Consider the following 21,523-nt stretch of genomic DNA (forward strand, 5'->3'; position numbering starts at 1 on the left):
CTACATCAATCTTGTTGACAAAAACACTTCTTGAGAGCATGAGCTCTACTGGTTTTTGATCTCCCATGCCGGGCTGTGGCGCAAAAGCATTCCTGTGGGCTCTGGCAGCCCTCAGGATCAGTGGCTCAGCACTGCCCTGTATTCACTTAAGTGTTTGCTAAGGTGCGTACATAATGTGAGCTAACAACTGGGCTTCCTTTTTCATTTCCAGCTTTCTATTAAACTAGCAATAAGCATTCTGATAGTCAAATCAACTTACATTATCACTTCAAGTCTACAAAGCACCTCCACCACGACGAGCTGCAGCTTCACATTGTTTCAGAACAAGACTTTGGGGGATCACACTTGAGAGGTTTTGCATGTGCCACCAGATTTCACTGGTACACTTGATGAGCAGCTGAGAAATTTAGATGAGATCAGTAGAAAATTGTGGTCATAATGCATTTATCTGAAGCAGCTGCATATCAAGTTGTGCTTAAGTAGTTAAAGGAAATTTGCGTTAATCAACATATAAAAAAAATTAGATGGAACCTTATGAATAGTCCCAAACACATGTGGAGTTACTCCAGGTAAATATTTTTTGGAAAGGATATGCCAGTGTTTACATTAAGCAGCAAAGATATTTGCGTCTTAATTACACAGGTTTCTGCTAAATGATTTTGGATTAAAGTGTGGAAAATGAGCGTGTCAGCTACACATATAAAATTTAGTCTAACAAAAAAATGGCTAAGAATTTCCTTACATACATAATTGTTTAATACAACACAACATTTCTCCTGAATTGGTAATTCACTTCATATGATTACAGTTGCACAGAAAAATTAGACAATTTTACATGGAAATACTCTCTTTAAGGTCCCTTTATAAAAAAGGAGTCTGTGTACATGGATAGTAGTAATTTTTCAAAGTCAGTAGCTTCATTAGTTTAAAAGCAAAAATACAAACCACAGCTGTTCCCATACACCCAAATTTTGGAAAGGATATAAAATATTCAAATGTCAGAACTATAATGTCAGAACTGTTTATAATGTCAAGTGATGCATGTTGCATACTCTTAGTATATTCCAAAACCTGGAATAATAATTGCAGATGATGGAGCACATTTCATGTGGAAATGGACATGGATTTGAAGTTAATTTGGAAGAAAAACATTTGCATATTGAAGTCTTAATTGTTTCATTCAACCTGCACCAATCCATGCACAAATTATTTTGCATAAAGCTGATGCTTCTATCAATAACTAGTATTAATGTCATGCCTAGAGAGCACTGTCAGCCAAGGAGAACTTATTCTTATTCTTATGATAGAATGTAGTAATTTGATAAACCTTGTTGCAGATTTGAGAGAGAATCAATCCCAACAGAACCGGAGAGAGCTATAATTTTCCCTTTGCAGACAGTTCATTTTGAGCTCGTAGAAGGTTGAATTGTATTTAGGCGAGTTTCCTAAGAAAATGAGGCAGACGTGATTGTGCCATCTGCGAATGCCCTCCCTGCACTCCTAAGAGCTGCCACCTTCAGAGACAATTGCAACCCAGTCTGAAAGTCTCAGAGAGACTAAATTGGTAAAAGCTTTCGCCCAGGTGTGTGAGCAGGTCAAAGATACCAAAGTTAGTACTCCTTGTCAGGGAGAGGCAGGAGGAGCTCAGCTGTTAAACAGTCTGTTTGGCAGAAGCCAGCAGTCCCATCAGCAGGGACAAGTCACGATACCTCTTACCTTTTGTCTCATGCAGCCGTGGCAAAAAGCTCAGTGAAAACAAATTTGTTTTGAAAAGGAGGACATACAAGTCAAGGACACAAATCTCTGGGAAACCAGAGTGCTTACAAAAAGATTTGGTTTTAGCTATTCTTTGAACTTCTAATTTTACTCTACAAAGATAACAAAATCTCATTCCAGTGCTTCTATAAAAAGTTAATTTGAAAGAACAGTAACTGAACCCTGCCAAAACCATCAAAACATTACATTGTTTTAATTTACAGATGTAATAAAATCAAGAGTGGTAGACAGCTTGTTGAGGAGGATGCACATCTCGGGAATATTAAGCTGACTGAGGTGTTTCCCAGAGAAACTCCAATGTTGAGTACTGATTAGAGCAAATGTTAGGTTAATGCAAACCAGGCTTTGTTCTTAATCAGTCCAAATAGAACCCAGTCCTACAAGGAAGTTTGTGTCCACACTTTAGATAGCAGGTTAAAGAGCCTGTACTTAAAAGAAACTTGCTGTCTTCATGTCTTCTTTGCATTTTTCCATATTTTCATTATTTTATTGATTACAGTGTTCGTAGAGACAGAAGAAGTTATTTGTACTGCATGAAATAGCATTTCTATTATATGTGAGTAGAGATTTGTGTTCTGTGGCTACCACAGTCATTACTGAGGGAAAGATTAAAGAAAAGAAAAGGAGAGATAAAGAGTCAAGAGTGAAAATTGTTACTCCTGGAGCAGACTGCTCAGTATTGCCTGGGCAGGCTTTGAAGACATCAAGCTCTCTGAACATATCAAATATTGTCTTCCTTGAAATGATGACACAGATGCCCCATCTGTCACTGGATCCTTCAGACGCTGTGTCTCCTGCCGCTCTGTATGACTTTGAGTACGTTGGAAAGGTCAAAACTTTTCGTAATCAATTCCATTAGATCCTCGTCTCTTTCCACACCACTGATAAATTCTTCTAAAGTCAGTTCCCCTAAAAGAAAGTCAGATACTCCTTAGGAACCAAGAAACCCAGCAATGACTCTCAACCCAACACAGGGCCTTTCATGCCAGATTGAATCCCTCAGGAAGGTTCCCTCTTCTCTGCTGATAGGCAAATGCAGGAAGAGTATTTGATAATGTTTTCCCACTTTGCATCAGATCCTAGAACTCAGACTTTTTTTTTTTTTTCCTGTTAAAACAGGTCAAACACAGCTTTCACTAAAGTCTAAGACAGCGATGAGGCTCAGTGTCTGTGGTGACAGAAATGTGTGAAAAAGGGCGCTAATGAAGCCTGTATCAAGGCTGAATTTAGCTACATGGACCAGTTCTCACTGAGCTTACTGGAATTTATTTTACAGCTGGTTTTAACAGAGATTAAGGCGTGATTTGCTGAGGATTACCAGGCATACTCCCTTGTGTTGACTGCTAGGATTATTTAGAGCCACAATAAGATATAGTAAAAAAAAAACTGGTTAAGTGGTTTGATTAGATTAATTCTTCAAAACAAATGAAATGGTCATTTAGAGTGTGATATTTTGGGCTCATGTCAAAATCAGATAATACCTTGCAAGCTGCATGACAGCTATAAAATCTCTTTTATTGAGAAGCAGGAATATTGTTTAGCATTTTTCCTCTTTTCTTGCTCTCTTCCCTGTCAGCAAAGGCAAGGGCCAGTCCTAGGCATGTGTCTGCTAGCATGGTACACAGGAGTGTGCACAATTCTCTGGTTAGAAGTTATTCCAGTGATATTGTTTTTCTCTGAAAGGGGAAACAGAGCTTGGTTTAATAGGAAGAGTTTGATTCTTTCCTCTGAGAACGGTTTAAAGTTTCTTGTTAAAATCACAACAGTGAATCATTTCTCACTGAAATAAGAAATTACAGGGCCAGGCAAAGAGGAAAATATCTGGATGGCGTAGGGCCCCAGGGTGCAGGGAGCAGAAGTTCAAGTCACATGCGCTTCTGGTGAATGCTTAGCTAGATGACTTTTGGCTGTTTTCAGATTTAAGTACTCCCTGGATTTTTCTTGTGTTTTGGGTTTTGTTCATGACAACCTTGGAAACTTCATCTGATATAAAAAAGAAAAATGATTAGCATTTGAAAAATTTGAAAACCATTTCCTACCCATGGGCAGTAAAGGCTGCTTTCTCTTTAGTCATATGGGTCCTCACTGCACTGGTGAGGACTTGTATACATACTGTTAAAGTGAAAAGATCTCATTTGGCAGAAGTCCTGGCTCTTAGACTTCAGTGAGAGGAGTAAGACCCTCTCCAGGAGCTGGCATGTGGTGCCTCGAGGATGTTTGTGCCTCCTCTTTCCACCCCAGTGCCCTTACATAGTCATCCCAGGAGCAGAGACAGAACAAGCCATCTCTGTATGCTTGTCTGCATCCTCCTCCTTTGCCAGTCATCCACTCACTTCCTCGGATCTCCCGCTATCCCAGGCATTCCTCTTATTTCCCATCTCCTTCCCTCTGTATTGCCTTTGACGGAGGTCTTTGAGCGGATGGGGTTCCTGGACTCATCGGATGGACACACTGCATCATTTTCCTGCTTATGCAGGTCGACTGGTAGTGAATTCTCTCCTCTTGATCCCAGGCTGTATTCAAAGCGTTGGTACTATTTCAAAGTACCAATACCAGTGTGCAAGCATACAAAAACCACTGCTGTTACCAGTGAGATGTGGTTACACTGGCATGCCCAGACTCACTGCAACTATGACAGGTCTCAGATTTCCTGGAGCTAATGAAAATAAATTGCAAAGCCATCAGGAGACTTGTTTTAAGAATTGCTCCTACAACCGTGGGATTATTTCTTGTATTTTAATGTGAGGAAGGACATTGCAACTTATTTGTCTAATTGCCCTTTTCTTTAATAACAAGATACAAGGCGGTAGCATAGTTTAAGCTAAACTTGGTAAAATCTGTCCCATTCCTCAGGTGGAGCTAGTCCTGTTGCTTTGCAACTATTAAAAAAACAATAACCAACTAAGGAAAGCAGTTTGAAATGGGAGTATTATGAAGATAATTCTGAATAATTCATGTTCTGGCATTTTATTGCTAAAACCTAAGACACAAATGTTATTTTTTCAGCTGATGGTCTAGCTCAGATGCAATTATTATTTGCAGTAAACATAAGGTCAAAGCAGGGGCTAAAGTATAGATAATCACAGAATTTTGGCTGGGTTCTGGAATATGTTTATATATTATTTGGAATCCTCTGGTAATTTGCCCTCATCCAAAAGCTGGGCCAGGCAGGTGGGGAAAAAATCATCTATGAGTTATTCACATGCATCACAAGTTTACTGTTTATACTCTGATTATATATCACAAACAGCGTTTTTAAACAGTAACCTTAATACACCAACTAAGACCAGAAAAATGAACAAAAAAAATCCCAGAATTCCTAGCTGGGATCTGATTTTGCTGTGCAGTGCTTTCCTAATATTTCTAATTTGTCAATGATTGCAGTAATTGATGTAAAACATAATTGCCAGTGGAAGGAGGATCTTTGTGATTAGGCGTATGAGGGAAGACATTCACATGTGACAAGTTTTCTATTAGAAACAACTCTGAAGGAGTGAATTAAAGTTTTAGCTTCCAAATGCAGGTCCAATTGGCTTAATCTAGCTGTCTTGAGAAAAAACAGCAGCATGTATCTTAGCATGTGTTAACAATCAACCTTCAAGGGACATCCGATATCCAGTCCAGTCTTTAGAACATACTAGAGCATGTGCAACCGTGAATCTTAGTTGGCTTTCTTATCCATTTTAGATAGATTAAGCCAACACAAATATTCTAAACCCACTTGATCACACTTTCGTTTTGCTGTATAACCAGAGCACTGGCATTTTGAGGAAAAGTGCAAGGCCTCCATGTTTTAGCCCCTACTGAATGTAATTCCTATGTCAGCTTAATAGAATCTATTGATTTGCACTTCACTGTAAAGCTGAAGAAATATGAGTAAATAAGAAGAGATTCAGACTTTCAGTTAGTGTAAAACAGTCAGTTCTTCAGTAGCGTGTTCAACTTCCCTCTTGATCCCACACTTTCTTATGGAGGAAAAGCCCTGCCGATGCCAAGAAAACCTAGATTCTTACCGTCATTGTTCACGTCTATCTTCTGAAATATAATGTTTGTGAACTCTTCAGCAGACATGTTGGTGTGGCCATTAATAGCCTGGATAGCCTGAGGGCAGAAATGCAGAAAGTTCTTTCAGACTTTTTTTCCATCAAGTTGTGAAAACAGTACACTGGGAACTGCGATAATTGCGATGCAGCTCTTTAGTTCACCAGCCCTTTCAAAAATCGCTAAATAAATAGCTGTTTCAAGTAAATCTTCAGTAATGAGGACTGGAAATTTAATTAACATAACACAGCCTGAAGATTACAGACTAATTTACATATCTCTGAAGGTCTTCTGAAACCATGCGGCACCTCTGCTCTGCAATACACTTTAGATTCCACACCAGCGTTTTTATCTGACCCTAGAGAGTTCTGTGTCTTCGGAGAGTGCCCTCTGGTCTGTGTGATTTAAGTATAGTATTGTTTTTCACAGCTGAAAGTGCATGAGGAGAAAGCCTAAGTCATTTTTCTATTAAGACATGTTTAACTTAGTAATCACAAATAAAGTCAGACCAGCAGTCCTGGAAGTTGGCAGAATTTACTTGTCCTCCAAAGAAATGAAGAAAAGCAGAAGTTTCCCCTCTACTTTTCTGTGGCAAAAGGACCCAATATTTAGAGTAAAAGTATAAATGAATATTTTTGCAAAATTGTGTCCCATTCACTGGGACAGTGATTTTTGCATTGTGATGGTCATTCAGGTTAATAAAATAGGAATCTGTATGTTAATAACCAGTGGTTCAGATGCAACTAGCATGTCTTTACAGAGCTGGATTCAAATACAATACCCCAATGAGTAAATGACTGGGAAGTCATTTAATTTGGGCAGCAGCTCTGGAAAGTCTTTAACAGTATCTAGGTAGGCACTAGCAACAATGCATACATATTTATATATACACATGCATATATGTTCTATAATGGACATACTATAGAATTTGTTTTTCTACACCTGAATTATCTTGAGACGAAATGTGTTGTGTACGATAATTTGCTGTATGTGCCAGTTGTTTCTCTCAGTATTCATGATATTATATTAGAACTTATTATATTTAAATAAAAAGTTAGTTAAACGTATTCAGCACTGATGCAGAATTCTTGACCATCACTGTCTTTATCTTACTTTGCACAAACGAGTTCCAAAAGGCAGCAAGAATTTTACAAAAGTAGGTACATAAACTTGTTTGTATTACTATTTCATACTTTTGGTGTTTTATATGTCTGACCCTGATGCAATGTTCAGAAGAAATTTGTACCTCTATCACAGTTAAATTTGTTGTAGTGTTAAGAGTAAAGCAGTGGTTCCTGACTAACTACCATAGAATCACCTTAAGTAAAATGAATCATTTTAAATAAAATAAAACAATTGGGCTGTTAAAAGGCATTGAGAGGGCGCATGGTTGTCTGGAAGGAATTTTGATGGTTGATAATGATATGCTGGTCCAAAGTTTGCGTAGCTGTAGAGACAGATGAAGTTTTAAGAGGAATTCTGTGATTTAAATGAATGTCTCAGATGTGACATCTTTTTGGACAAGACTTTTTTTTTCTGATGCTTGGTATAAGCAGGGCTTCTAATGGCTGTGAGATGGTATTTTTATTTTTGTTTAGAACCCAGCAATTTTAATCAAGCCTAGGTCAAATGACTTAGGCAGGTTTAAGTTAAAGTTCTAGTACTCCGAAAGAGAAGGAAACACACAGAAAACCAGGTAAATTGAAATATTCTTTACATTAAAAGGATTTTAATTCTCTTTTTGGATAAAGCCCAAGACAAAGCACAGTCACCTTATTGCCTCTGGGTGAAAAATGATGGAGAATGTCTGCAAAAGAAAGATGTAATTAGTCTTAAATGAGTAGAAATCTGGGAGATGCAGCCTCTCCATCCCTTCTACTTTTAGGAAGCTGCTCCTTAGAAGGTGAAGCAACAACTTTATTTGTTTGACCCTGTAGCTCCATCTGGCTCCAGTTCCTTTTAATCTCAGCAGCAGCTCTGGAAAGTCTTTAACAGTGTCTAGGTAGGCACTAGCAACAATGCAGAATCAGAAGTACGTTCCTTGTTTATTATGACATTAAATCCCTATTTAGATTTTATGCTCCCTGAAGCAAAACCTTGATCTGCAATGAGTCCTATACATTTAGGGAGTAGTATTAAGTAATTCGTATTTGCAAGGAACTCCCCCTATAATATCTTTTGGATGAAAGTAGCTACTGAAGTGCAAAATATTATTTCACTAGAGCAAGTTGAAAAATACAGGAATCATTTTAAAGAAAAAATTGCACTGCTTTGGTTTTATGGGTTTGAGATAGACCCATTTTTTGCAGGATTTTCTACAATATTTGTATCCAAATGTCACTGCATGATTTAATGGTAAAATTAAATTTCCCCGATTTAATTTTAACATAGGGGTAATGGCATTTGTAGTAAACAAATCTAAAAACCTTCCAAAAAATTAAAGTATTGGAGTATTTTGATGATATCTATATTGTTTCTTACAGAAAGTTCAGTTTGATAAGCCAGTTTTCCACAATAGACTGGCACAAACACTTTAACCAGCTGTTTTATTCTTTATGCTGCTTCAGTTCTACCTGCCTTATGGTGTAGTTTATCACAATAATGTCTCTACTGTGCTTGCAGTTTTTCACTTTCAGTAGAACATTATATCTGTAAAAGTATCATTTAAAGTAAAATACTACTTAGATATTTTTTCTTCAATAAGCAAGAAATGAATAGCAGTAGTGTCGCTATCGAGAACAATTCTGGTTTTACAACTCTAAAACATTAGGTAAAGTACAAACAATCCATTTACAACACATGATAAACCACTGTTTCAGAGGCAATGCATGATGTCAAATGCTCTTGCTGTTGGTCATTGCTTACCGTGAATATGCTTAGTAGTTCCTTTTTGTCAATGCATCCATTTCCGTCAGCATCATATAGCTTAAAATACCATTTCAATTTTTGGTCAATTTTCCCTCGTATAACCAAATTTATTGCAGCTATGAACTCCAGGAAGTCTATAAATCCATCCTATGAGAGAGAGAAAAATAACCCAACTATTTAACAACACTGGTTGTCATTCTGGCAATTACACAGAAACAGGTCATCGAATGCACCATAATACACATTTATTTATAAAGCACCTTAACACAGGAATCTCCTGTGGTGTTTAAAAAGGACGCATTCAACTGGAAGTACTATAGGAAGGAGTGTTAGCACTAACAGTTTTTTTCTCCCCTGGAAGCTGAGGGCAGTGGAGGTGGGGAGCAAATCTGTTCTGAGCAATTGTTATTGACATTTTTTGAGGAAAAGAGAAATAGTTTTGTTGTAGACTTCTACACGCGAAAAAGGAAGAGTCTGGGATATCTGGTTTAGTACTAATGAGATGTCTGTAGCAGAGTTGCTTATATTCATGTGGGTACTGCAGAACTACAGATGATGTCTAGTGCAGCAGAGGTGTTCCAGGTGTTATTCATCTGAGACATCATGTAATGAGTGTTGTACATGATAACCAGTAACCTGGCATGAACCCCAGGTACTGTGGTTTATCCATATAATCATCAGGTCTGTCTGACTAATACATTTTGTATGGGATATAAAGCCTTCAAGTCATAAGCTGTTTTCTAATTTGTGAGGTATGAGGGATATTCATAGGGAAAGAGCATTTCAGATCGATTTAATTCCATGTTTTCTGCTTCCTTCTCTGAAGCTACTGATGGAAACCTCTTAAGGACAGGCCTCCATGGTCAGGTGGTCTAAGCTACTGTGACAGATCCTCTGTTTCTGTAAAACTGTAGTGAGGATGGAAGAAACAGTTGCTGAATTTGGAGAGTATTTGCTCCAACTGTTTCTCATGTGCATATAGAAAGAATTAACAGCTGGTAAATTTAATCTTGTGATCTTTACATTGGTCAGAATCCAATTGCTTGGAAAACCTTGGAAAGACTGTCACCAGTTTCAGATGGCCTGTGATTGAGAAGGTTGGATGAGTACCTAGTTGGTTCAGCATGTTACTTATTTTTATTGTCATATGTCAACACACACTGAGGTTTTGCATTCAGCAGGCATTAATCTGTCCTCAAGCCTGTACAAAACCGAAGGAAAAGAAGTCCTATAAAGGTGCAGTGCGACTCACTGCCATACTTGTAGTGCTTGTTTTGATTTCTGTGCAAGGCTCTTCGGCAGAGTAGCACCTAAGAGGTAAATCCAATGTTTCAGACACACTGGATGTACGCACATGCAGAAATGGTGCGTACATAACTTGTGCAGACTGACCATTGCTTCACATGTGCTTCACATTGTGCTTCACATTGCTCTCAGTGCAGGTTCTTCTCTGGTTGCTGGATTTACTCTTAATTGCAATCACAGCAAACACAGCAAAAGTAAGACACCATTCAACCACTGTTTGGGATTAAATGAAATTTGGCAGTAACTGCATGTAGGTTTCAAACAAGATTAGGCCCAATATTAGAAGCAGATGCTTTACCAAAAAAAATGACACATTGCGTACCACAAACTTTATGCTTCTTTTTGGCACATCAGCTTCAATTTCAATTTTGCAAGTATTATTTCAAGAAGCATCTCATCAAGTATTGTACTGGAAGGCAAGGTTTATTTTGCTGATTACATTTCTGTCATTCCATCATCTGATTTGATAGATCTGTTAAGAATGTGGTTAGATACATTTCACATTGCTGCTTTTTAATTGTATTTCATACTACTCATTGAAACGACAGATTAATTTTAGGCTTGCTGGATGTCCATGACCAGATAAATTTTCTTCCTTTTCCCTTACATTTCACTTTGGATTTTGGAAAATAGTGTGGTTTTTTTTTTTCTTTCTTTCTACATTTTGGTGTCACTGTTGTTGCTATGACAAAATATCAGAAGTTTGGAAAAGGTAATAATCAGCTTCATGTGTTTGAGTATGTAATTGTTATCTGGTGGATTTTTTTGGCCCTGTCCCAAGCAGGAAGGGACTGAAAGCCAAAGTCAAAAAACTCCTAGCTCTGAAAAGCAGCTGAGAGAAATTGTAGTTGCCAGGAGGGCCTCAGCCACATTCTGTAGACATGCAAAGGCCACTGGTGACATGTTAACCTCATGAGCCAGTGCACCAGGAATTGAAATACTGAGGAGGCAGACATGTTGATCTACATGATGTGGAACCAGAAGCATCGCACAAAAGCATTGAAGAAAAATGTATTGTTTTTCCTTTCTACACCAAAAACCATACGTTGTAGGCAGAAAGCATTTATGTGATGCAGAACACTATGGCAATCTTGTAACACATATACAGAGCTTTCTCAGATAAAGAGAAATATTGCGCTTTTTACAGTAGCATCCAAGAGCCTAGGAATAAATAGTACATTAAATAATGAAAAAAATCGTAACAGTAACCTATGAAGATCATCCTGTGGTTCTGCAAGTACAACAAATAGTACAATAAATGTGTTATGGTGTTATTAAAAGAATACTGCCATGCTGATTTACCCATCTGCTGCTCTATAACCATTCACAATACAAGTATCTAGGTAGGTCCTTACATGTCTCCAGGCTCTATAAAACTTCAGTTTGTGCAGTGCACACAGTAAAGTATCTGTTGCTTGTTAGGAAGTCAGTAATTCATAAGCAAAGGGCTACCATAAAAATAATAAAATAAAAAAAACCAAAACCAACAACATAATAAGCAGAGTTGATTACCAGTGGTGGAAGATAGAAATAATTTACTTCTGGTGCTTTACTCTGTTATTCTAAAGGGAAAATTTATAATTTTATTAAATTGAGTTAATGCTGGTGAAACCTACTTATTTGACAGCTCAGGCTACATGACAGATTTGTGTGATGGATGCACTTCTTCTCTGTGAAGGCTTATTTTCTGTGACTCTGTGGCACTGGCCCTGCCTTCCTCGCCCTGCCTTCCTTGGCTGCAGCACAATTACACTGGGATACCACAGGTGTCTGACGGGATGGTGAGATCCTACTCCCTTCCCTATCCGTAGATGCAATAGCGGGGCAGAACTCTCCTAATGCAGTTCTGAGGAGGTAGGCCAGAGACACACAAAAAAAATGTGCTCGAAACTTCTTTTACCTGTCCTGAAGTCTTCTGGGCAGAAAGTAGACTTAATAAAAATATATACTTATTTTTCAGTCTTTTAACGGCTTGACCAGATGTACTAGAAGCTTAAGGATGCATCATGATTGTGCATGAGTTTGTGTCCTTTATGCTGTGTTTTTGTGACCTGTTTTGCTTTCACTGATAAGTGATTTTTAAGCCGCTTAGAACAGTTTGATTCACAAAACAAAGACAAAAGGAGGCTCCAAAACTGGAAGGAGAATTTGCTGATGATATAAAAACCAATCCTCACACCCCTGAGGGCACCACAAGCCCTGACTGCCCCGGTCCAGGACCTAGGCCCTATTTCAGTTGTTCATTAGTCACTGGATGTCCTGAGGAGAAAGCAATTTAATTTTATCTTTGTATGAGATGTTTTTGCTTCAGAATGTCAGCTTATGTGCAGTTGCTGGAGGCTGCTCACTTTTTTTTTCGGCGAGGAGGGGGATATGTGTCCTGTGAGGGCAAAGCTGGGCGGTGAGGGACCACAGCGTTACACAACAGCCATTAGTACCCCAACCCTGTAGCCATAGGAGAGCATTATCATTTGGTTCCCAGAATAGCGTTGCTAATCTTCACAGGTCCTTAAAAAACTCTCACAGCTTCAAACTATTTGAATACAGATTAAAAATAATTGATTTGTCAGCTGTGAGTACACAGCTGATCTTAAATGGCACGGTAACTCAAGGTTGCGCCAGAATGATCTGAATCATAGAATCATAGAGTGGTTCAGGTTGGAAGGGACCTTAAAAGGTCATCTAGTCCAACCCCCCTGCAAGAAGCAGCGACGTCTTTGATCAGGTTGCTCTGAGCCTCGTCCAACCTGGCCTTGAATGTTTCCGGGGATGGGGCATCCACCATGTCTCTGGGCAACCTGTTCCAGTGTTTTGGTGGCCTAGCTCATACCTGAACGTGATGTCCTAACCATGTTGATGCAGTGCTATGAGATAGAGAGCCAGCCATCTCCCACAGCATGCCAACGCTATGCACGTGGAAAGGGGCAATTTCTGTCCCTGCAAAGCCCTATGATGAGTGAACTCGTCGTCTTACTTGGAGTACCGAGGACTATACTAAGAGCCTATACACAATTAGCAGTGTCTTGTTTTCAGATTTGCTCCTGAAAAATCTCTAAACACAACCTGACACTGGGAGAATAGCTCAACAGGCTTTATCAGGATTAGCAAGTGTGCAAATATAGATGGTCTAGATATTTCAAACCTAGGGCTTAGGACGTTAAGCCACCTTCCCTTCCCACCCCCTGTCTTTCAGAGTACTACTTAAACCTCATAAGGCAGAGGGAGGAGGCACAGATCAAACAGCAGATTGCGACAGCTCAGAATAACTGTGGAATTTATAGCTAATCCTATGTGCTTCTCTTTCTCTCTAGCCCCCATTTCAAGTATACCACTGCTTTGTCAGCCATCAGAAACCTAAAGGAGGATTCATTTTACTCCATTTCATCTTCCTCTGTTTCCTTGCCTGCTTTTTACTTCTGAAGACTTTCAGCTGTTCCTCAAAGGCTGCATACACATTATTGAAGAAATACAGAGCTACTTGTGACTCTATTACTGTGACATGTCTCTAAGGTCTGATATTAGAGTCTGGGGCTTGGAGAGACCTCCAGACCTCATGTGGGCTGTGGCCAGAATTACCAGTTTCCTAAGTAAACAAAGTTAGCCTTTGTCATGGAAGGGGGGTGGAACTTGGCAAGTTGACAAGCAAAGGCTATTAGATAAGGATGAAGAACGGAGCAGGGAATTAGGAGCTGCAGATCATTAAGTGGTTTTGTGCTAGTTGCATACCCACTGTTACATAAAAAGAGGAGGCCATATTGACCAGACTCTTACACAAGGTTCTGCTTTTCCCAGATGAAGTGGACCTGCAAGATTTGGAGACTTAGGAAATACCAGGACCTTTGTGTTAGAGGAGTTGGAAATGCGGAGCCAGCTATATGTCCTGCCTCTCGGGCTTGTAGGCTACCCTGGTAAAACCCAAAATGTTAAAATGACAAACAATTTTATTTCTTTAAAATTAACTACTACTCCTTAACTCCCTGCCGTCACTCACAATTTTCTTTCAAGACTGCTGGAGAAGCAGAGAGGTAGGGAAATCACCAAGGCATTGGGCTGGGTCCTGGGCTCAGCCTACAGAACGGCACAGCTTGCCCAGGAGGGCTGTACGGGAGGAAAGCATGTGCTCAAGGACCCAGCTTTCTGCCATCATCTCCTGGATGGTGGGGTTCAGCTTTCTGCACCCCTCATTTTGAGCCTCTGCCTGTGCTTTTAGGAGCATCTTTCCTAACTTAAATGAAAGCATGTAGGTAAGAGAGAGAAAACTTAAAAACACAGCCAGGACCAGGTAACGCATTTGTTGGCAAATTCCTTGCTGCCAGTTCAGGCAAATTTTTCTTGTTTGGCAAACCCAAGAATATAGCAGAACAAACTTCCAGGAAAAGCACTTTGAAGATATACGTCTTCTCACGGCAAAGATGCTCTATTTGGTAGATTATCTTGGGTGCTTCTAGATAATGTTTTTAGAAATTGATGTCTCAGGGGATGTATGCAAGAAGGCTCCCAAAAGTTTGACACATATACTATCATTCCCTAAATTACTCAGTAGTATCAGATAAAGGACCTCAGGGGAGGAAAAATTTAATACTCTCTACCTTCTTTACCTAGTAGGTGTTTTTTATTTCTGTAAAAAATGGGAGATTATAGATCATGTTTTGTCACATAAGAAAGCAGCTACCAATTGATTGTCATTACATGAGTTAGTTAAAACAGATAATCCAATTTTTGCTGCATTTTTCCTGCAATTACTATTTCCAAAGTGTGGTTCACCAACATCCTTGTCACCAAGAAATATGTGATTGCATAGTTTCAGATATTTCAAAGCAACACTTACATGGTAAAGGGGAGAAAGAAGAAAATGTAAAACCTGGAGTAGCCTCTAACTGCTCTATTCTTAATAATAAGGAAACAGAAAAAAAAGACAGTTGTAGTTTTAAAAAATACTGAAAATTTCTTTCAATAAAAGAAGCAGATTCCTGAACTGTTTCTCATTATAATTACATTCCCCTTTATCTACATCATAATTTAAAAAGTAATTATGATTAATTGTACAAAGTTAATCTTCATTGCCTGTTCACATAATGTGACAAAATTACAATGTTAGGTAGTAATGGTAGTAATATACTCCAAGTGCTTTCTAAGCTCAATGAAAGCTGCAGAGTACATGCTAATTTGTTTACATTTAAATTAAGTTTTCAAATAAACCCTAGGTATGTTGTTAGAAAAGCATAATTGCTTCAGTTTGATGTGCAATATTGGTCACTGAGTAACTGCAGAGGAAACAACTCTAAACCCTTTATTTTGTTTTAAAAACAGCTAGGGAGTGGAGGAACTCAGGTAGCACAACTCAATGTGAGACTGCATAAATGGTGAATATTATTTTTAAATAAAATTGAACTTTATAATTTTTTCATATTCTTCCCTTTCTATACTGACTTAAATTGAGTTTTGCTACATTTGTTTCTGCAGGACATTCAGTAAAAAATGTATGTGATTGATACAAATTTAATCCATGTTAAAGAAAAAAAACAACAAAAAAATGTTAAGCCAAAGAATCACCTAGTCAAACTTTAAGTGCTTGATTTTTGTTGTCAGTACTTTTTGCCAATGCAGTGATTAATTTTCTCTAGGTTTCTTGTGCAACATAGCTGACATTACAGCTTCATATAGGACCTATGGGCCAGTCTGTCTTAACTTGTGGATCTCAGATGTTGAGTCCTAGTGTGAAAGGGGACTCCTGACAGCCAGCTGCCAAAGTGTTGCTGGATGTGGTACGTCTGGCCTCACACCATGCACAAACTGTCTTTCATCCGGCCATGCTCTACAGCGCGATGGACCTACTGCTCCTGTGCAGCAAATCTCTATTGCGAACGCTGTGAGCCTGGACACACTGTGCACAGAGGGCAAGGGAGGGGCCATTCAATGAGGTGGGGACGCCCCATGGCGTTCACTGTGAGTACCACTGCTCCATCACGTACCTTAATCCAGTCCAGCTGAGAACCAAGACTGTGATGGAAGGAAAACTCAACTGGAATATTACTTGATAGCACTTGCCTACATTCATATTTTCAAATTTTGTTTTTAAAGAGAAAATTTCCTGGACATTCAGATTATCCTTTTTGAAATGAAAAAAAAAAGCCACTGAATTCTGCAGTGCTCAAATAGAAATCTGAGACAGACATCACTTTAATATCCCATGTAGAGAATCAGCCTTCCATGCTTGATACTGCTGTGCCACTACTGGGGAATTACCTCTGGTCTAAAACTTTTAGTTCATAAATTGTACCATGAAATCCTCTAGTCAAGAATTCAACTGTATGGACATCAAGCAAGTGATGATTTTAATGATAATGTTAACGCAGGCTTTTAGCTGGTAATGACACGTTATTATTGCATAAGTTAGTACTATCAGAGCAGTAAGTCCTGTGCAAAACCACTAGAAAACAAACTTGAGATTGTCAAATTACACCAATAATTGTGGGATGTCCTTACAAAGTAATAGATTTCTTTTTGGAATCAATATATAAAATTTGATGTAAAAAAAATTCTAGGCATAGTTAAGAAGTAGAAAAAAGGCATTATTTAAGACAGTCTATAAATAAATAGTGTTACATGGAACTAGGTGAAATATTCATAGAATATAGTTTCTATTCCATGGCATTTTTTATAAGTGTACCTTTCAAAGGCATGTAAGCACGCTGACAAAAATGCCTTGAACAAAGCAAAACATAATTTAATCTCCTCCTTATTTACAGTAATCAGGATCACTTTTCATTTGAGATAATTTTATGCAACATTACTCCAGATTAAGGAGAAACAAATGGTTTGGCTTTGTTGTTTTTGTTGCTTTTGTTGGATTGTGTCTGAAACTAATGGGAAAAAGGCTTGTACATGTACATGTAAACTCTAAAAAGCCCATATATTCAGGAAGTAAGAGCTGTACATTTTTGTTACTTCTGACAAAAGAATTCTTTCTAGCTAAGAGATATCTTGATCCTTATTTTCTTCTAGCCATTTGTTTAGAAGCTGATTATTTTTTTGACACACAGGCTTTTACTGCTGACTCTACAATGTGATAGCTATGAAATTCAAAAATAAGTTTTCTAAGTATTGCTTGTTGTGGAGACTAATTAGAGATGATTGTGAGAGTGAAAAAGGGTCCAAAACTAGAAAAAGCAAGAGTTAGACTTCTCTGGGCAAAGAGATAGTGGTAGCTGCTTGTGCTGGGCCAACACAAGAACCACAGAAAAGAAATAGCATAAAATGTAGCATGTCTTGCCAACCACAATACCAGCTTATTTATCTCTTGGCCCCATAGTGTAGTGGGTAATGCAGATCTTGCTGCTGCAACCTTGCTGCCTTGGTTAATCTGGCTGGTTAGAGTAAGCTTAGAAAGATGAACTCGTCCAGTACAATTCTTAAGAAGGGGGAAGAAGTGGAGAGATAAGACAACTGAAAGTCAAATGAAGAATGAGTTACATTAATCATGAAAACATCTCTGAAAAATATTACATCTTTCTGTGAATATTTGCACACTTTTCTTGGAATATGAGGTGCTACCACTGCTTTCATAGAGAATTTAATGGCCAAATGATTCATATTTCCTTCTACTACAATACCTGAAAAGAGATACTTGGGCTAATCCCATTCGTGTCCCTATAACCAGAGAGGATAACATCTATTTATAGCCAGAACAGAGAATCGCATAATGAAAAGTCAGAAAATCGTAATTCTACAGACACAGCAGAATGGTGGGGAAGAACTTAGGATGAGGAATAAAGGAATGGTGGTCTACTTCCCAACACTTGTCAGCATCATGCAAAGTACAAGGAGTAAAGGAAAGCTCTTATTCTACAGGAGGGGAAAAAGGAAAATATGTCGCTTGAGACTTAGTTTACATTGCTATGTAGTAATTTTGACTCAAAACAAAGTTCCATTGAAGTAACACATTTTTGCATTTCTTATTATCTGTTCTACATCAAACAGCCTGTTTTAACTTTCTTCTTTAGATTTTAAAATGGATTCCTTTTAAAATCTTTTTTTATAGTTCTGATCTGCATAATGATGTCAAATGAGCTCTAGTTTATCACGGAACTACTTTAAATTTTAAACGAAAAAGCACAAACTAGAAAGATGACTGAAGATGGACATCAATTGGTTGCTTCTTATCTAAAGATTTCTTAAACTCTTTGCTGTGGAGTGTCCATTTTTCTGCGTCTGCCAACTTTATCTCTGCTTAAGAAGTTGTAGCAGAAAATACTGTTCTCTGTTGGGGCCTATCCAATGCTTTATAAAATGTTAACAGAAAATCCTTGAACTTGCATAATTTTCCTTCAATGCCACATACCTATTAATCTTCTTTGCTCTTCAGAGTATATCCTACCTTTTAAAATTCAATTTTCTACAAAGCCACAGATACTTATTCCTGTAGCTCGTTTCAATTAATGCCAAAATAAGGAATAAGAAAACTACAATAGCAGCATCCCATTTTCAAGACATTGCTTCACATGTTAAATAGCTATGCAAATTTTGTCCTTCTTAGGTCGCAAGAACCCAGTCAATCAGTCAATCCTTACAATGTTCAGTTTTTGTTTTCAGTGGTGGCAAAACCTGTCTGCAGGCCGGGGAAAGTGAATGATGATGATCTGGGTTTCTGATTTAAAAAAAGAAGATTTTTTAGAGTAAGTGTTAAATAGTAGCAGTGCTAACTATAGAATATTTCCTTAGTTCTGTTCAAGAGAAATTGATGCTTACAATATATAATGGATACACCAGACATTATTTTTCTAGATATGCTCTCTCCTTTAACATTGCTGTAACCTCATTTTGAAGGATATAATCTCTCTGAAATATGATACATATTCTCACAGAAAACCAAATATACATCGGTGTACTTGGCAATGACTGAAATATTTTAGATAAACAACTATTTCATCTCTAAAATTCATCAGTGCACTGCATGAACTAGGACTGCATGACAGTTGTGTGAACTGAGGTGCAGAGGGAATAAAAAAAGCAGGAGGAATTCAGCTTACTTGTATGTGGTTGCAGCTTTTTCACTTTTCTATTACAAGCAGCATAATGGTAAAGAAGACTGAGATAATTTTTCCCTAAAATGACCTAATAAAGGGAATCTTTTAAAAAATGAACTCTGTTGCACTTGTATTTTAATGAAAACATTATTTTTGAAGGCTTTCATTGGAAAACTGTGGCAAAAGATAAACCCAGCATTTATTATACTGCCAATACCATTGTATAAATAATGCTTACAAGTATTAATGTGCGAGTTGTGAACAAAGTGTTTGCTTAAATGCTGCCTTCTGCACTCCTCGTGATAATCTCAAGGAAAGTTAACTTTGCAATTACAGTTCAGAACATTCAGCATCTTTATTTTTCACTGGAGCTAAGAATGATGAAGAACAACTTTAAAACTTCACTAGCATATTTATTTGTGTGTGTGGTTTTTTTGTTTATTTAATTATTAGCAAAGCATCCTACAGAGGTCAAGGAAAGGATGAAAAGTCTTGACATAGAACCCTTGTTTTTAAGAAACATGAAAAAATTGAAGATGTCTGCCATACTTGGTATATAAGGTCATTTAATTATGAAAAAGCTGGTGGGCTGGCACCCAGAAGAGACACACTAGAAATGGTTAGTATTTATTTAGTATGTTCCTGAGAAAAAAAAATCTTTTAGGACTTTCCACAGAAACAGGCACTGACTGGAAACAGCCTCTATACATTGAACAGATGCACTCTGTTGAGCCAGAGGCGTAAATACCTGTACAACACTCTGCTGTGCCACATATAAATATGCCAGATAACTGAGTCCAAGAAGCCGTACAGCCACAGTAGCGCTGCCTCTTCAGCGTGCTAAATTAGCGCAGTGCTCTGAGCTTACATGGTCTATCTGCTGCCAAGAACAGAGGTAACCTCAATCTCTACATGACACTGAATTGTACTGTGAAGATGTACCCCTCCCTGTCCTATATCCGCTGTCCGTAGTAATTTCCATGAGTAGGGAGCTGAACTCTGTTATCTCCAGCATAAACAAATCCAGAGGATGGTAAGGTTTTGCTTGCAACTGAATTCGTATTAGTATTTGTATGGGTGATTTGAGTGAAAAGAGCTTTACAAATGTGATAGATTGAAAGATATCAAAGATATCAAGATATCAAAAAACCAACCATGCTTCCATAACCCTTTTTTAGCTGTTTGCAGTGGAAATCCTAGGTAGGAGAAGGATGTCTGTAACAGACTTCAACTGGAAACAACAAAGTTAACAAGGAAGTGAAATGCAATCCATTACAGTTTAATTCCCCCCACCACCCCATAAGGCCTGTTGGCATCCTATGAGGTTAGATTTCCACTCTTTACCTGGTAGGGCTTTAAACTGGGTGTACATGAAACACAGAGGAGAAAGTCCATGCAGCTTTTAAGTTAAGAGTGTTTTATCATCTTACTCTATGCTATAATACCTCCAAGCATGGATGACCCCAACTTAAGAAGAATTAGGCTGCTATAATTGGAATTGTGGATTAATCTCAGGCCTAACTTTAGCATGGCTTTCTGGGCATATTTCTATTTCTGAGGAAACAGAAGCCTACATGAGAAAAATATATTTTATGCTGAGACTAGAAGACCTTAGTAAATGACTTAACTTTTCCAGAATGAGTTTATTTAGATTTAGATCAACTGTAAACTAGTCCCTAAACTATATGCTTTTGTATATACGCTTCAGCAATAAGTCATAACAATTTTAAACTATAAAAGCCCCACTATTAAACCATGGTATTTTCTGGCCACAAAAAGTTAGATAAGGAAAAAATCAGTTCATATATCTATAAAAGTCAGCTAGGAGAAGTATGGGAGAAGGTTCAAGTTTGCTAGCTGTCTAGCTAAACAGCACTTTTATATAAAGAGTACTATTAAGAGAAAGGAAGTAATTTCTATCAAGAAATTTTGTATAATTCACCATGCACTGGGATAATGGCTCCCTTATTAGAAAGCAACAACCAGACAAGAATACAATAGCAAAGGAAAAAAAATTTTGATCTACAAACTTGAGAAGTTGCTATAGTATTGAAGGAAACTGCATGTAAGAAAAACTCAAATGACTAAATTATTTCTGAATTTGTGCATTATGCATGCAACCACTTACATCCATTAAGTTCTGTGGCTTGGAGATGAAAGATTATAATCTGTTTAATATTACACAGTGCCTAAATGTTCCACATAATGTCATGGAAGGATAATGACCCCTTATTTGTACAATCATAGCTGCCATTTCAGACCCCACAGTGTGATACTCCCAGTCAGCCATCCATTGACCACTCTTCACACATCTGTACTTAACTAAAAGCACTTTTCAGGATTTAAGCCTACATTTCTGCCAAAAACTCCAGGGAGGAGAAAAAGCTGTAGAAAGGATATAGGACAAAAAGTGAGCGTATGGAATGAGGAAATCCTCGTACTTTACCTCATCAATAACACACAACGTTCCTTTCTCCTGCCCTGAGAAGTTGATCTATTGCCACTTG

General features: G+C 38.0%; 1 protein-coding gene across 1 annotated transcript in view; it reads right to left on the bottom strand.

Annotated features, from left to right (window-relative positions):
• Positions 1 to 744: 744 nt before the first annotated feature.
• The window catches only part of GUCA1C (guanylate cyclase activator 1C), a 37,515-nt gene continuing 16,736 nt past the window's right edge, over positions 745 to 21,523 (bottom strand). Inside the window, exons 2-4 of the mRNA XM_086771888.1 lie at positions 8,683 to 8,832; positions 5,790 to 5,877; positions 745 to 2,685 (exon numbers count right to left, since the gene is read on the bottom strand). Of these exons, the coding sequence (XP_086628014.1) occupies positions 2,555 to 2,685; positions 5,790 to 5,877; positions 8,683 to 8,832 (369 nt within the window). The 3' untranslated portion in view covers positions 745 to 2,554. The remainder of the gene's footprint in view (positions 2,686 to 5,789; positions 5,878 to 8,682; positions 8,833 to 21,523) is intronic.

This window comes from Chlamydotis macqueenii, chromosome 1, assembly GCF_036417535.1.
Source record: "Chlamydotis macqueenii isolate bChlMac1 chromosome 1, bChlMac1.mat, whole genome shotgun sequence".
NCBI classification, from domain to species: Eukaryota; Metazoa; Chordata; class Aves; order Otidiformes; family Otididae; genus Chlamydotis; species Chlamydotis macqueenii.